General features: G+C 43.8%; 1 protein-coding gene across 4 annotated transcripts in view; it reads right to left on the bottom strand.

Moving 5' to 3' along the window:
- The window catches only part of DIP2B (DIP2 acetate--CoA ligase B (putative)), a 173,102-nt gene that overhangs the window by 40,687 nt on the left and 117,436 nt on the right, over positions 1–14,979 (bottom strand). For 3 of the 4 annotated variants that reach the window (XM_035103797.3, XM_088661351.1, XM_035103798.3), the window contains 6 exons: positions 11,521–11,733; positions 7,963–8,112; positions 5,063–5,182; positions 2,642–2,839; positions 2,251–2,342; positions 1,899–2,009 (listed from right to left, as the gene is read on the bottom strand). In XM_035103797.3, the coding sequence (XP_034959688.2) occupies positions 1,899–2,009; positions 2,251–2,342; positions 2,642–2,839; positions 5,063–5,182; positions 7,963–8,112; positions 11,521–11,733 (884 nt within the window). The remainder of the gene's footprint in view (positions 1–1,898; positions 2,010–2,250; positions 2,343–2,641; positions 2,840–5,062; positions 5,183–7,962; positions 8,113–11,520; positions 11,734–14,979) is intronic. The other variant, XM_035103799.3, reaches the window with a different exon arrangement.

Below are 14,979 nucleotides of genomic sequence, written 5' to 3'. Positions count from 1 at the left end.
TGCTAAAAGTTGTGTAATTCTTTATCTCCACTACCGAGAAGGCCCTCTGCCTGGTTATATTTTACTTGCAGGGTCCTGAAGTCAGTTTCTCAATTCCCTCACCACTAGCTTCTGAAATGTAGGCAACTGTTGCCCACACAATCTCAAACAGGTCTTTTCTCCTCCAGCCACAGGGGGAGGGGGAAGCATTAGATTGGCAAGACTACCACGTGAGAAGCGAAAGGAAGGGACCTCTGCAGATGAGCTCATAGTCACAGTTTGAAATCATCAGTGGGACAGGTTCCTAAATGGTCCAGACAGCGGTGTGTGTGTGTGTGTGTGTGTGTGTGTGTGTGTGAAATACACGGCAGGATAACCTGCAGGACTGGATACAGAACATTGCCAGGCCTGCATTCCATCTTATTTGCCCCAAAATTCTACAGATTTTTTTATTTAAAAAACTACCCCAAGAGGATAGCAGGCTACATATAAAAATCCATATTGCACTCAAACTTTATTTGTTAAAATAAAGCTACTTGTCTTTATTTGTTAACTTAATTTGTTAAAAAATGGACTGAACACATGGCATTTCCATACAAAAAAGGCCAAACAGAAATCACACACATAAATAATATTAATAATAATAATATATAAACAGCATATTGGTAAGAAGCTACCCCTCCTTTTTCAATCCCAGTATCCCTTAACAGAAGGGAAATTTACTAGGCTGGAAAGAGATGGAATGAGCAGATGATCAGAGAATCCCCTGCAACACAACAGAAGCGAGGGAAGAAAGCACTGAAATGGACAAGCTGGTTTACTGAGCATATAGAGCCGGGGGGGGGGGGCCCTGGGGCGAATCCATTTTCAAATGCAGGTTGTTATGGCAGTTGTCATATTGAGACCACAAATCAAAGAGATGCCCCTAGGAGACCCATAGCATTACCAGGCTAGGTTACCACCTCATTACCATTTCTCACACCATGCTCTTTGCCAAGCTGTCTCTTGAAAGACACTCTTAATACCTTACCATGGCGTGTTATTCCAATTATGGTAAGGGTAGTGGTGACCTTTACGTGACACACGGACTCTGTGAGAACACCAGGACCTATTCTCAGCAGTGCTCAGGACACAAACTGGCCAGAAAATCTATACTGAATCTGATTTCGATCAGAGCTGTTTCTCAAGTTACCTCCGATAGGCACTTATACAAAACTATGCCCAAAAAGTCTTGAAAACAATGTCAGATCTTGTTAATACACGTATCTGTTTGGGGAAGCGAATTCAAAATGCTACCATCTTGTTGCCTTATACAGTGGCACCTCGACTTACGAAGATGATCCGTTCCGTGGCGCTCTTTGTAAGTCAAAGTCTTCGGTTGTCAAAGAGCCTGTTCTGTGCATGCGCGAAGCGCGATTTTGCGCTTCTGCGCATGCACGGACCGTGCACGCTGCTTCTGTGCAGGCGCAGAACGCACGCGCGGCAACAAGACTTCCAGGTTTGCCGACTTCGGAAGTCGAAACCTTCGGAAGTTGAGTCATTCGGATGTCGAGGTATCACTTTCCCCTCTGGAACAGATATACTGTCTTATAGTTCTGATGTCTGTATAACAAAAAATAACAAAAAAAGCTCCCCATTGTTGCTGTTTAAATAACGTTCTCTAAAATGCAGGTGCTGAGCCCTGGTGAGAATAAGGCCCAGGGTACTGGCCGAGGGAGAGGTGAGATCCATGTGCTCGACGGAAGAGGGAGGCATGACAGAACACCAGCATTTTGAAATATCAGCCTGGATGTGCAATAGCTGTGAAAGACAGGATCTCTAGAACTGGAAGCTGCAAAGTCTAAATGCATCCAAGGCCGACAGCCTGACTTGGTTCTCATCCCACATCCTATCACTCCCCTAAGTTCCATCAACGTTACCTTTCGGGTTAGAGGTACCTCTATCGGCACTGGGATGACTTCAGCTAGCAAGCAGCCATAGAACGCCACCATGAACATGACAGGATCATTGTTGGGATAAACAAGGGCTACCTGCGATTCACAGAAATTATTAAGTTAGAGAAGGTAGGACGGACAGCAGTCAAGCTTGGACCGTTACACTGCAAAGCACAAAATAGGCTGCAGATGACTGCAAAATTAATTCATGTGCTGCAATTTTTTTAAAGAAGTATTTTTAAAAAACATTTAAAGGGGAAGAGGCACATACATTCATGCCCCACCCCCATTCGTTTTTCACAAGGGGAGCTATAAACCGTTTGTTAAGGCTTCTTACTCTGTCTCCAGGCTTCAAGACAGGCTCATTTTTGGTGCCCAATTTATTCAACAGTGTATAGGCCAGCTTCAGACTTCTGCTCCACAGCTTGCCTGGAACGCAGAGAAAAAGCAATGATGTTTCACATCAGTCACGGCAGTAGCAGGTGCAGCATCTCTCTCCCCCCCCGCCCGCCCGCTCCTGACACACGTCTATTATTATTGCTGGAAAATATCTGTATCCTGTATCTTAGCCAGTGCAGAATCAATGTAGGATTGCCAAAGTACTGCTTTTCTAACAAAACAGCTTATGTGCCAAGTCAAGGCAGGCAAACCACAATGACCCACGTGCCTTAAAAAAACCCCACTATGGTAAAGTGTATATGCTAACAAGACTCTATAAAGATTCTCACCATATGTCAGTGTGTAGACTGGCTTCCCAGTAACATCCAGGGCTGTCAAACAAGGGCATTTGGCCTGCGTCGTCCCCCAGCGTTGCAGAGCGGCTTCTAAAGCAGGAGGCCAGTTGCAAACTACTCCCAAGGGTTCTCCCTTCACAGGCGTCATCTGACGTCCCTCTGGTTTGGGCTGGTTTGGGTCTGGCTGTGGAACTGCAAAGAAAACGCCGCCAGATCAAGTGTTAAATCCACTGACGAAAGGAGCAAGCTGTGTATGGAGGACTAAATGGTGCTAAACAAAGTCTATAGCTCCCTGCATTCATGGTGCAAAGAATTCCCCCTTTCTTCCCCATTTTGGAAATCGCTGTTTCAAAATCCACTTTTAAAAGGTCGAAGCAATTTGAACTTATTTGTTGCTAAGGATAGATACCGCCCAGTAGGAGACAGGAAAACTGTTATTTCCAAACACAGAAACTGAAGATGTTAACTCAATTGCATTTGGCAAGAACCTACTATTACTGCTGCTGCTGCTACTATACAATTACGTAGCATCAATCTGTGTGCTAGGTACAATATGCAACACAGATGTGAGCAGAAAGTCTAAAATCTCAGCCAGTCAGCCAAGACAAATATGAACAAACTAAGATTACGTTTGACTTTAATAAAAGGCACCAAAGACAGAGTAGGACAGAGATAACAGGTACTGATAGCAGAAAGAGCAGGACAGTGTGGACCAGCAAGGATTTGTACAGTATATGGAGTTTTGAAAAGTTGAAGTGGTAACTTGATAAAGGTTAATCAACAGGTAAAGAGCAGCAGGTCAAAAGAGAGAGCAGATGGAGAGAATAAAAAATGTCAAGAGAACAGAGCCATTTACAGGAGGAGAAAATTTGTGGCTTAAAAAAAGGAGGGTGGTATTTAAATCCAGGAGAGAGAAATTAGGTTCAGATAGTTAGAACTCAAAAGCAACTTGCCCCTGTGACAGTGCCTAGGAGGGTAGTATATAGATAATGCCGTATACTGGAGTTGCTACATAGCTGTTTAAGAGTCAGCATTAGCACAAAAATGTACCATGGAACACCAAGCCGTTGTTTGGGTAAATAGCCCCACTAGGGCCACCAGGAGAGCAGCATGCAATCTGAGAGGTGCACCTCACTTGCAATGTTGATGAGGAAGTCTGAGCACACCTCCTGGATCACACAACGCAGCTGCGTGGGCCACAAAATCTCTTGGGCCAGCTCTCAGAGGAACAATCCAAATTTACTATTTGCCATCTGTCTCTCAGTGGGAGTTACACATGCCGCACAGAATTTCCGAGTGGAAGTTAAAGATGCATAAATGAAGCAGCAATAACCCAGGTTTCTCTGTTCTCATATTTAAGGCTTGAGCTACCCTCACCATGTCTGCGGCCCAATTCCATCCTTTTTTTCTTGGGCACCAGCATTTCTGACAAAGTGTCAAGTGTGACCACCTGATTTGAAAAGGGGATGGGTGTGGGAGGGGAGGCAGAAGAGACAACAAAACAAATGGGGGGGCGGGGGCGGGACATGCTATGCCAAGTGTTGCTCTCCCATCCCTCTTGCAATACAAAGACTGATTTGGCATATATACCCAATGATGGCATGGTATATTCCCAGACCTTCCCGACTCCGGAATGTTGTTGGACCCCCAACAACTTGCACAAGTTCCTGCCGACACAGCCAACAATCTGGGATGATAGGAGCTGCCTTACAGATTGTTGGACTACAAGAATTTGGGAGAAGCTGGTGCACCCTGTTTTAAGCAAGAAGAGCTCATCTCCCCCCCCTTTTCTCTTTAAGAAAACCTGTGGGCTTGACAGAGTAGCTCTCTGCCTACTCCAGAGGAGGGGAACCTCCGGCCTATGGGCCGAATATGACCCTCCAGGTGCCCCTATCCAGTTCTTGGGACTTTGCTTCCTTTCCCTTGCTATCTGTGCTCTGCACCCTGGAGTGCTTATGCCTGTCTGAATAGGTCCTTCAATTGTGATGATGCCATTATGTATCTGGAGTGTGTGTGCATGTGTGTGCAAAAATCTAGTGTACAGAGGCTCTCCAATATGCTGTTCCACCCACTGTTTGCCTCCAGCCCCACAACCCCTGACGATGTGGGGCTTGGAAGGTTATGCATGAGGTTCCCCTTGTGTACAGTTGCAGAAAAAGCATATGACCAGGAGGAGCTAGATGGAACTCTTGAGCTTTTCTATATAAGAGGCTAAGATACAACAGCACATTTGTTTTCTAATCCATATTGATCTGGAAACCTCATAAAAGGAAGGCACAGATAGAAGGAAGAGGATTCTCCCTTAACTACTGGAGCTTAACAGTCATCAAAAGAAGAAAAGCAAAACCAAGCAAAAGAACAAGACAGACAAAGTTTTATGTGAATTGCAACCAGCCCATTGGCATATCCAAATACCTTCAACAATTTCTTCAAAATCATCCACAAAAAACTCCTTCAGAGGTGGCCTCTTGGGTCGCTTCAGAGTATTGAGCAGCTGCTGGATTTTTGTTGAGACTCTGCTACTTACAGGGACACCTGCAGTGTGGGAAATTAATTCAGTTTATCAAGGGCTAGGTCACCTGTGGGCAACTGCCACTCTGTATAAAGAGCTACCCGAATCATACCCTTTCTGATGCAGCAAATTACAATGTACATGAGCAGAGATTGCGGTGATCAAGCCCTGATGTAAAACATGGGAACGTGGACTATCCAGAAGGTTATCTGGAAGGTACGGCTGCTAATAAAAGGACCACTTATTTCCTTTTCAAAGCTGTTTTCAGCATTTGCACAACACTGTCTATATAAGTTTTTTTATGTCTCAAGACCAGGCCGTATATGGCAAGCTGCAAAGGCCTAGACAAACTTCCCATTCCTTCCTGGGATTACAGAAACAGAGTCGGGCACCTTTGAGATCACAATTCTTGACTAATGGGATATGTTTGGCTTGGTGGGTGATAAATTGTGCATGCCGGATTGAAATGGTCTTGCTAGCATCCTTTTAAGACTTGACCACCAGAGGGCACTATGGAAGCTCCCGAGACTTGGCAAAGGTTTTCTCGCAGACTCAAATCAAGGCAGCAGTTTATCCTCAAGGTTATTCTAGTCACCGCAGTTGGGTGCTTTTCTACCTGTATATAACAAACTCCCGCGCAGCAGGCATTTTAGAAGTGCAGGTTCTATTTTACCACTCATTGGCTGCTTTATACTAAAAATAGTACTACCAACAAATGAGAGCGAAGCCTCTTCTCCAAGGTTAAGAAGAGCTGGCTTTAGATGTGAAATCTCATGGCAACACAGTTGAGGCCCTGGAAATTTCTGCATAAGAACAACAACAATGTTCTCTGACCAAAACAGTTCAATGCAAACTGTCAGTAATGCAGATCAGCTAGTTCATGCATTCTCTCTTTCTCTCTCTCTCTCTCTCTCTCTCTCTCTCTCTCTCTCTCTCTCTGCAAGGTGTGAATTACTTAGTTGAGAATTCACATCTTTAAAGAAAGGAACAAGGGGAAATGAATAGAGCAGTGCTGTGACAAACATAGATCTAGTGTGGCAAAACAAGACCACCTGTAGGTGGTTAGGTGCTGGCGAAAGGAGTTTAAAAAGCTATTTTTGCTTCTGTTTCAGCACCTGAAACTGTACAACCAAAGAGCTCATTTTACAGCCAGGTTGTGTAATCTGAAAGCTCTAATCAAATGACTGTGGAGACTATACAGAACCACCGAACGATCAAAGGAGAGGGTCTGTTGTTCCAAGCCTCTTAAGATTCACTTTACCTTTAACACCCAATGTCTCTCAAATACCCAATGCAGGGCTCTCATTCCTTTGTAAAACACATTCTGTACTTTTCTTTTTAAGGCACACACAAAATAAAATTGCAATTTCCTCACCAGAACTCCCTGCTCCCCTTTCCTACTCTGTAGTGCTCAAGGGTTAACTCTTGAAGCCAGTGTTTGGTATTTAACAAGAAAAGCAGTTTTCTGATACTCTGTGTGCATTGAGTTATCGCTCTTCTTTAGGTTACAAGGCACAGCAAAAGAACTGAAGCTCCTAATGAGATACCCACAATCCCTGGTCCCCAGATATGCTGAGGAAATGCATCAGCAGCAGTGGTATCTGCTTAAAACAACAATAGGAGCCCTTAAGAAACTGCACTCTCTAGGAACCACACATTCATGTCAGAGAGGCTACCTGTTTCCTCTTCAGACTATATGAGCCATTTGGGATCTGCCACACTTTCCACAGTGGTGGAATACAGAAACAACACAAAATAGTGAGCAGGAAAAGGGGAGCTTTCCGGAAGCTTTCTGGGAATCCACAAAACTGTTTGGGTTAACATCCTGGAGACAGGATGGAAGTTCAAAGAGCAACTGCCTTCCCTTACTCATACATCAATAGACTGGGCCTTGCTGCAGCAGTGGAGATATTCTGAGGTTGGAGCTGGGCTCAGCTTCTCACTTTGCTACTAGCGGAAAGGGCATATGGCTTCTTTGCTCTCTTCCGGGTGGCAAGGGTGCAAGAACCATTCTATATCAAGGCAATTTTGGTCATTGCATTCAAAGGATTCTTCCTTTGAAGCTGGCTCACCTGACATCATGTGACTTTGACAGGTGGGTGGCCCCACCTACCTGTCAAAGTGGCCTGCAGTTTGTGGAAGACTTTGAGATCTAGCCTGCTGTCTGCTTCCGCTTTCCCACCCTGTGGTACATGTTCTTTGCCCCTACATGAAGCAGACTTGAGACTTGCCTCAAGAAGGTCTCAGTTGTTCCTGCGCACCCCAGCAATGCAAAGCAGAATACACTGGCAGGCCAATTCACAATTAAAAGTTGGAGGAAATGCTGGTGTTAAGGGCTAGCACTTTTGCTCAAAAGCTTGGGTAGGAACCGGCAGCTCCTAATCTGGAACAGGCAAAGAGTATTCACATCTTTGCTTCTTCCACATGAAATATGAATGTGCAAGATAAGAAGTTAAGAAGCACAGGCGCTTCTTTTCTAAACACACAAAAAACAAACTACCATTTGGGTATTGGACAGAAGAGCTTAATACTAACAGCTGAAACTTAATCAGCTGCCTTTCCCCCCAAGATGCAATTGCCCAACCTGGGTCTCAGGGCCCCATTGTTCTCACAATTTCTCACAAGAAAGCAAACAGAAAAAAATTGTTGCAGTGTGAGGCAGGTGCCTACTAATGGCTGACATGGTAGACATTTAGGATAGATGGCATGCATTCTGCAATGCTGCACTGATGAGCTGTAGAAATAAAACCATGTTTCTGATGCCCTATTGGCTTTATCCCATAGTTTGGATCTGCAGATGTACCATCGGCTGTGTCCATAAGGCTAGACCGGTTGGATGCTTTGTGCATGCCCTTCACTATTCCTGATGGAGGGAGGTCAATAGCAGATGGGCGGGCAGAGGAAGCAGGTGTGGAGGTAGTTGCAGTAACATCCGGGGGAACTGAGAAATTTTCTAGAAGGAGGATCAAGAAAAAAAACAATTGAGATTCATATTATTATTTTTTGCTACCAGGTGGCCTAAGATACAATATCACATTTACCCACCTCTCCTTGCTCTGATGCAAAGGCACCTGACTGAACAGCAAGATTGATTCAACTTTCCATTTTCATTACAAAGCCATGGGCTATTTCACACCCCTGTTTCTCTAGGCCACATATTACACTGCCCATTTCCAAAGGCTAACTAGACTAACTCGTACAAGGGCAGCAAAAATGTTATGGGACATATCACCATTGCCCCATATCTCCTCTTAAGTAAGAATTGGACCTAAAGAATAGGAACAGGAGTTTTGACCATGAGCTAAAAATACTGGATCCTGAGCAGAAATGAGATGGGAGAACTTCCCATAGTCTCAGAAAAGGCCTTCTGAGTATTATTATTTTTTGTCATTTTGCCAACAGAGAAGATTACCCAGCTAGCTGACCATGTTGTCTCTATAGTGCACTGAATGCAAGACTAAGCCCCTTCCTCATCCCTTATGCAAACTTCCATATCTTGGATACATTCCTGTATCACAACAGAAATAGTGACACTGCAGGCTGAAATCTGGTCTAGTTAACTGCAATGCCCTTTAATGAGATACTGTGGCCTAATTTGCATGTCAGGCTGAGCCAAACCATAGCTTAGTGTGCATGTGTGAGCTCCCAGAGAGGAAATTGCAGCCATTTTGCTCTTCCCTGGTTGTTCTACTGCAATACCACACTAAAACCATGGCCTGGGCTTAGCACGTTGTCCAAACATGTCGTTCACAGTTTAGCTCTCCCAGACAAACCTCGGGCCAAATACTGTAGGACAAACATTGGTTTTAGATGTGTGGTTAGCCTGGAGAGAATTAAACCACAAGCCTGGGTTTGGACAACATGCTAAATCAAGCCATTCTTAGTTCAAAGCAGCACAGAAGAACAACCAGTGAGAAATAAAGCAACTACAATCTCCTCTCCTGGAGCCTACAGGCTTGCTTGTGCTCTGCCGCAGTTTGGCTTGGCATGATGTGTGAACCAGGCCACTGTGTCCAATCTTCTCCATCCTCTGCTGAGCTGCTATGCAACTGTGTATTTTAAGCAGCTAAGTGGTTCATAATTCAACAAGTTGCATTTCTCTGATGTGAATATATATATAATTGAATAGTTTTATCCCCCCCCCAAAAAAAACAGGCTACTGGGAGAGCATTTCAGGGACAGAGTTATCACAACAGATTTAATAAAGGTTAGCAGTCAAGTATTTAATTTCTGCAGGTAGCACATTCAGTTAACAGCACTGATGTGGAAAAACTCAGCATACAAGTTTACTTACATCCATGCAATATTGTAAGACACACAGATTGAAAATATGCAATGTATTGCATGTTCAGTGAGTTTTGTGCACACCAATGTCATCATTAGGTAAATGTACAACCATTCAGAAGAATATCATATTAATTAAAAGCATCCTGCTGAGCTGTTCCCTGACTTCTTAAGCAGAAATGCTTTATGGTGTACTGCAATTTGGGTAAGGGAACTGATGTCTTCTCCATCACTGTACCAAGATGTACAAAACAGAAAGACCTCCCTCAGAACAGCAGGCAGGATAGGATTTAGTGTGCATTTCGAAGTATATGCTAGACACACTCTTGAGGGCTCATCTGATCAGTAATAGCACATACTTCCGTTTTGTCCATGGGCTTATTCTCACTCTGTGGTGGCCACAGGGAAAATCCTCAATAAATGCGAAGGTCTGATCATGTCAGCCTATGGTGAGGCAGCTGTGCACAGAATTCAGTCTGGGTTGATCCATGCTGGATTGGGCTGCTAAGTACTCTTAAATAAATGAAACTTGGCATAAAATAAAGCTTTTTCATACAAGCACCCTGTGCTAGAGTTGCGCAAGAGTAAGGCCTCAAAAATCCATGCAACGTTAATAGATTTTAGAAATGGCCCCTCTATCAAACCCAACTTAGGTGTATTAAATGTTGACAAAGTGCCGATTCTGTGGTTGATTTCAATCCTATTCTTGTGAAGTGGCTTCTTGCCATGAGCTCTTAAGCCTGAGACAAATAAACTTCAGATCTACTGTGCTGAGTATATCTGACTGTGGCTATATTTTTAAAATGCTCAAAACTTACCGAGGTAGCCGCATGTTTATGTCTACCTCTGTGTTGAAAATGTAACAGTAGAAACGTTGCTCCTATGTTAACTGTGCTTCATATTCCCAAGATTGCACTTACAAGAAAGAGCTGTATTTCATAGCACCAATTTGACATTAGCTATTCAGCAACCAAATAGCTGGCTGTTCCAATTTGGGACCATATTTCACCATTGCTTTAATGAGAGTATCTTCCATTTGAAGAAGGCATTATTTATGCTGATGGAATTTCAAACAGGTAAATCTCCCAAGTTTTCCATTTTAGAAAATGAGTTGCATCCCAGTAAGAGACAAAGACATCAGCAACATACAGGTTAAAAGAAATAAAAAGAAGCAATTAAGAGACACCAAACAGCTACACATTGCTTGCCTGAAACCAATTAAGCCAAAGCAGAGAGCACATTGAGACACAGCAACCCCCCTGGGATGCAGGGGGATCCTTCGGAACACATTGACAAGAAAACACATACAGTGGAGCCAAACAAACCCTACAAAAATTCATACAGCAGCACCAGCAGCAAGGAGCACCTCAGAGCATCAAAAAACTGAGCCTGGGGTATCCAGATCTTTAAATCCCCCAACAAATGTGTACACGTAGCTGGGAAAATGGTTCAGGCGTTAAATATGCTTTAAAATTGGGTTGGGGGGGGGCTGGGGCTGGGGATGTAATTCCTGGTCTACCAGTCAGGTGGGATAAAGCAATATCTATCAATAAATAGCCTTGTTATATAGCCACTCACATAGTCGCCTATGATGAGTAAAATATCAAGGAAGTGAAGCTTTTGAAAAGCTTTTCTCATCCCCACAAGTTAGGCCGTTATGCGGAAGGCTGCATCACAGCCTTGTTGGATAAATTTAAAAGAAGCATGGCGATCTTTTTGGCTGGATAAGGGATAGACATCTGCAACACAACACAGGACATGTAGGCTACAGCAATCTCTTTGCTCACCCAGCAGTGAGAACACCTAGTGTAAATAGCAGCCACAAGCATAAAACAACACCCATGTGCATAACAAAAAGTGCCAGGTTACTGTGCACATCTTTCATGACTACTAGTGTAACTGGGATCCTCTCTCTAGGCCAACAGGCTCGCTTTCCCTCACCATGGGTAGGCCTCTACTTCTAGTGGGCAGAGTTTTTAAACTGTTTGGCCTTTGACACTGGGAGATTTCTAAACTTTTGACACAAAAAAAGAAGACGTGAAGCCCTTGGTTTTGCTGTCCGCACCCCAGCTCCTACCTATTCGAGTATTGGCAAATACATCGGCTAGTGACCCACTGGTCCCTTTGCCTTCTCCATGGGATAGTGTAGAAGATGCTGATGAAGATGTGGATGACCCCTGAATAGATCGGTTGATCCATGACTCAGCATTCTGTAAGCTCTGATGCAATGCAGCAGATAGAGCAGCCTGGCGCCTGAGCGACCCTTCATCTTCGGATGCAGAAGACGTGTCTGTGGGGGATCAGAAAAGGGAAGCACACCGCACTTAACATGCTCTCTTTGCAACCGAGGAAACACTGGCAAAGGCTCCGTAACACCCAAGGCAGAGTGTGTTCAAAGATGGGCCAACATGGAGGGGAAGCTGGTAGCAAGCTGCTTCCCCCCCCCCGCTCCAGTGTGAGCCAGCTTCTTCCTTACTACAAAGGAAAAAAGCTGGTACAAATATTCCAAACCCAGTAAAACATTTAGCCGCCCACCCATCCTTAAAGGTAATGCGTGCCCTTGTAGGTCACAACCCTGCTCTTTGCATGCTATGGAACCTGGCTGCAGTTTTCCCCGACGGCCAACAATTCTGAAATGGAAAACATCAGTATCAGCCCATCTCCATGGAGAGTTTTGGGAATAGGCGTTCTGGGAAATTGCCTGTGTTCTGCGATTACTGGCTTGCAGGAGGACACAGATGAAAGAGAACTTCTTTACAATGCCCAAGGCTGTATACATGTAAGAATTCCTTTGCCACTGTTTTTTCCATACAGAGAAAATCAGCATCAGTAGAACAGACTCTTGGTTGCAACAGGGGACTCTAAATAATTACAGAGAGTGATAGAAATAGATATTCAGCTATCCATACAGTGCCACTGATGTAAAAGATTTTTTCTGTTTGTGCATCTATTTGCATGTGTACACAAACATTTGTTTGAAAACACCATAGCACCTGCCTGTCGATAGCCTGAAAATGTAGGCTGCCTATAACTGCAATTTGCAATAACAAGGTATAATTGGTTAGGGAATACCAAATCATCAATTTGATAATATGAAAGGAAAAGAAAGAATATACAAATGTTAATTCAGAGATCTGCAGATAATGTATGGGTTTCAACAACATACCATGGGGGACTTCTAGGAGATGGCACAACTGAATGAGCAGAGGCCCCATATGGACATAAACCTCTAAAAAGGCATTCATCTGACCCATCAGATGGAAGACCAGACATGTAGAGCTTTAAAACAGAATGTGGCCAACAAGCTATATCGGTATGATCCTGAGGCCCTCCTGACACAGATGGGAAGCAACTCAGTCAGCCTCAAATGTCTTATAGTGATGCTGAAGACAGTTTCGAAGGGGGGGGGTGTCAAAATCTCTCTCACCCATAAGATTATGAATTCATTTGCACATATGGGGCAAATCTGCTTCCTTGTTCCCACACAACAGGAAATGTGTTTGAATACACATATATTTAACTATAGATTATCCTCGGGGGCCCTTCCAACTCTACAATTCTGTGACTCTATGAAATTCAGCCAGTTGAAAAATGTAAAAACCAGAGAAGCAAATGTCAGGAAAAGTGAGGTATAGAGGAGTTCAAAGGAGAAAGCTGTGACCTCTTGGCCACTCAGCATGAAACACAATACTTTTCTTCATCCTCTATAAGCTTTGGGGAGAAATGTGAATGTAGGAGGTTTTGTTGAACATGGGATTTGCAAAAAAAGAATTTCCTATGTATGAACCTATGAAGTTGCCTAATAGTCAGACTACTGATCCATCAAGCCCAGCCTTCCTCAACCTGGTACCTTCAGGATGCTGTTTGGCTACAACTCTCATCAGCCCCAACCAGCATGGCAAATGGACAGGATGATGGAAGTGGCATTCCAGGACATCTGCAGGTCCTGAGATGGGGAAGACTGATCTAGCCCAGTGTTGTCTACTCTGAACGGCAGTGCCTATCCAGAGTCACGGGCAGAAAAAGATATCTCCCTTCTGCTGCTACTTGATCGTTTTATCTGAAGGTGTTGAGGGCTGAATGAGGCACCTTCTGCATAAAAATAGTTTACTCTGCCCCAGAGTTACAGCACCTTCCAATATGAATAGCAAAGTCTAGCAAATGAATGTCCAGAATGCGTTGAATGTCAATATACATGTGTTAATGCCGACAATCCCAGATAACTTTGAAAAGGTCTGAAAATTCAACAGACACCAGGAGATTCGCTAAACACGGTTGCCAGCATACTCATTTGAACATCAACATACAGTGAATTTCAAACATTAATTGCAACACAAGGAAGTGCCATGGCAAGATAACGAAGCAAGAACCTGAGTAAAGCGACCAGCTGCATCTCAAGACAAGAGCACAGTCCTAATATCCCAAAATTGTGTATTGAGAGTGCCAAAGCAGCAACATATTCACACTGCCATGTGTGTGTAGTAAGCCCAGCTAGCCTAAATTACTTGTCAAAGAGGTAGCAAACTCCGAGTGCAGCAGCAAACTGAACAATGCACCATATAGTAGGGAATTTTGCACCTGTAGAAGAGACAGATTAACCCAAAGCACATTTGTCAAACTGCCTGTACTGCAGCTCTGACTAGATACTGAAGTGTAATGAAATTTAATGCCAATAGAGTTGGATTTTTTTTTAAAAAAAGGGTACCTCTGTTGATTAAGACGCAGTAAAGCAAGATTTCCTGCCTGTTACCAGTGTCAACATACTTCAATTAACCAAATTGTTTTCAATTATGTTGGTTTAGGTTTGCAACCTAAACGTTGTACAGTGATTTAAGACCTGGCCTTAGAAGGGCTGCTATCAAGAATAAGGTCTCCATTTCCTTGCGATCTGTGACTCACAGATACTGTATTGTTGGTACAGGAAACTATGCTGCACTTGCACTGGTCTTGCCAAGAAGAGGTGACTCTTAGACCTAGTTCCTTCCCCAAAGACTGTTCCTCTTTGTAAATGGTGCATGGAAAGGACCAATGTCTTGCTTCTTTAACAACTGTAGAGAAAATGTGCCCAAATCTAGAAGCGCCAACCAACAAGTGGCTGAGAATACTTTAGGTGCACCTAATAGTGCAATGCAACTAATAAACTTTCCAAGTTACCTCCCATGAAGCGAGAGACATTTCCTTGAACAGTTGACCTCCAGCTGGTAAGCTCAGAATTCCTGACAGCAGCCCTTCTTATGCATGTAAAATTCATGGCAGGCAGGCAAACTGGCAGGAAGTGGTAGTGAAGAGAGGGAAACAAAGCTTTGTTTTGTTTTTTTGATGGGCAAATGGACCCTGGGAAGGCCACAGGAAGGGTGCTGCAGAGCTGGCTCAATTGATGTTAAGTTCAGAAGTTGAGAAGAGAGCTGAACTGTGCCAGTGCCAGCCTCTCCACCAGGGAGATCAGGGGGGGGGGCATTTAACCTTAGAACACCACTGTGGAGTAACATTGCAATTGAATTCATGTCTACTCATAACTACATCCTATTGAATTCAA

This window comes from Zootoca vivipara, chromosome 2 (assembly GCF_965207765.1).
Source record: "Zootoca vivipara chromosome 2, rZooViv2.hap1.1, whole genome shotgun sequence".
Classification (NCBI taxonomy): Eukaryota; Metazoa; Chordata; class Lepidosauria; order Squamata; family Lacertidae; genus Zootoca; species Zootoca vivipara.
This window is presented reverse-complemented; position numbering and strand designations above follow the sequence as displayed.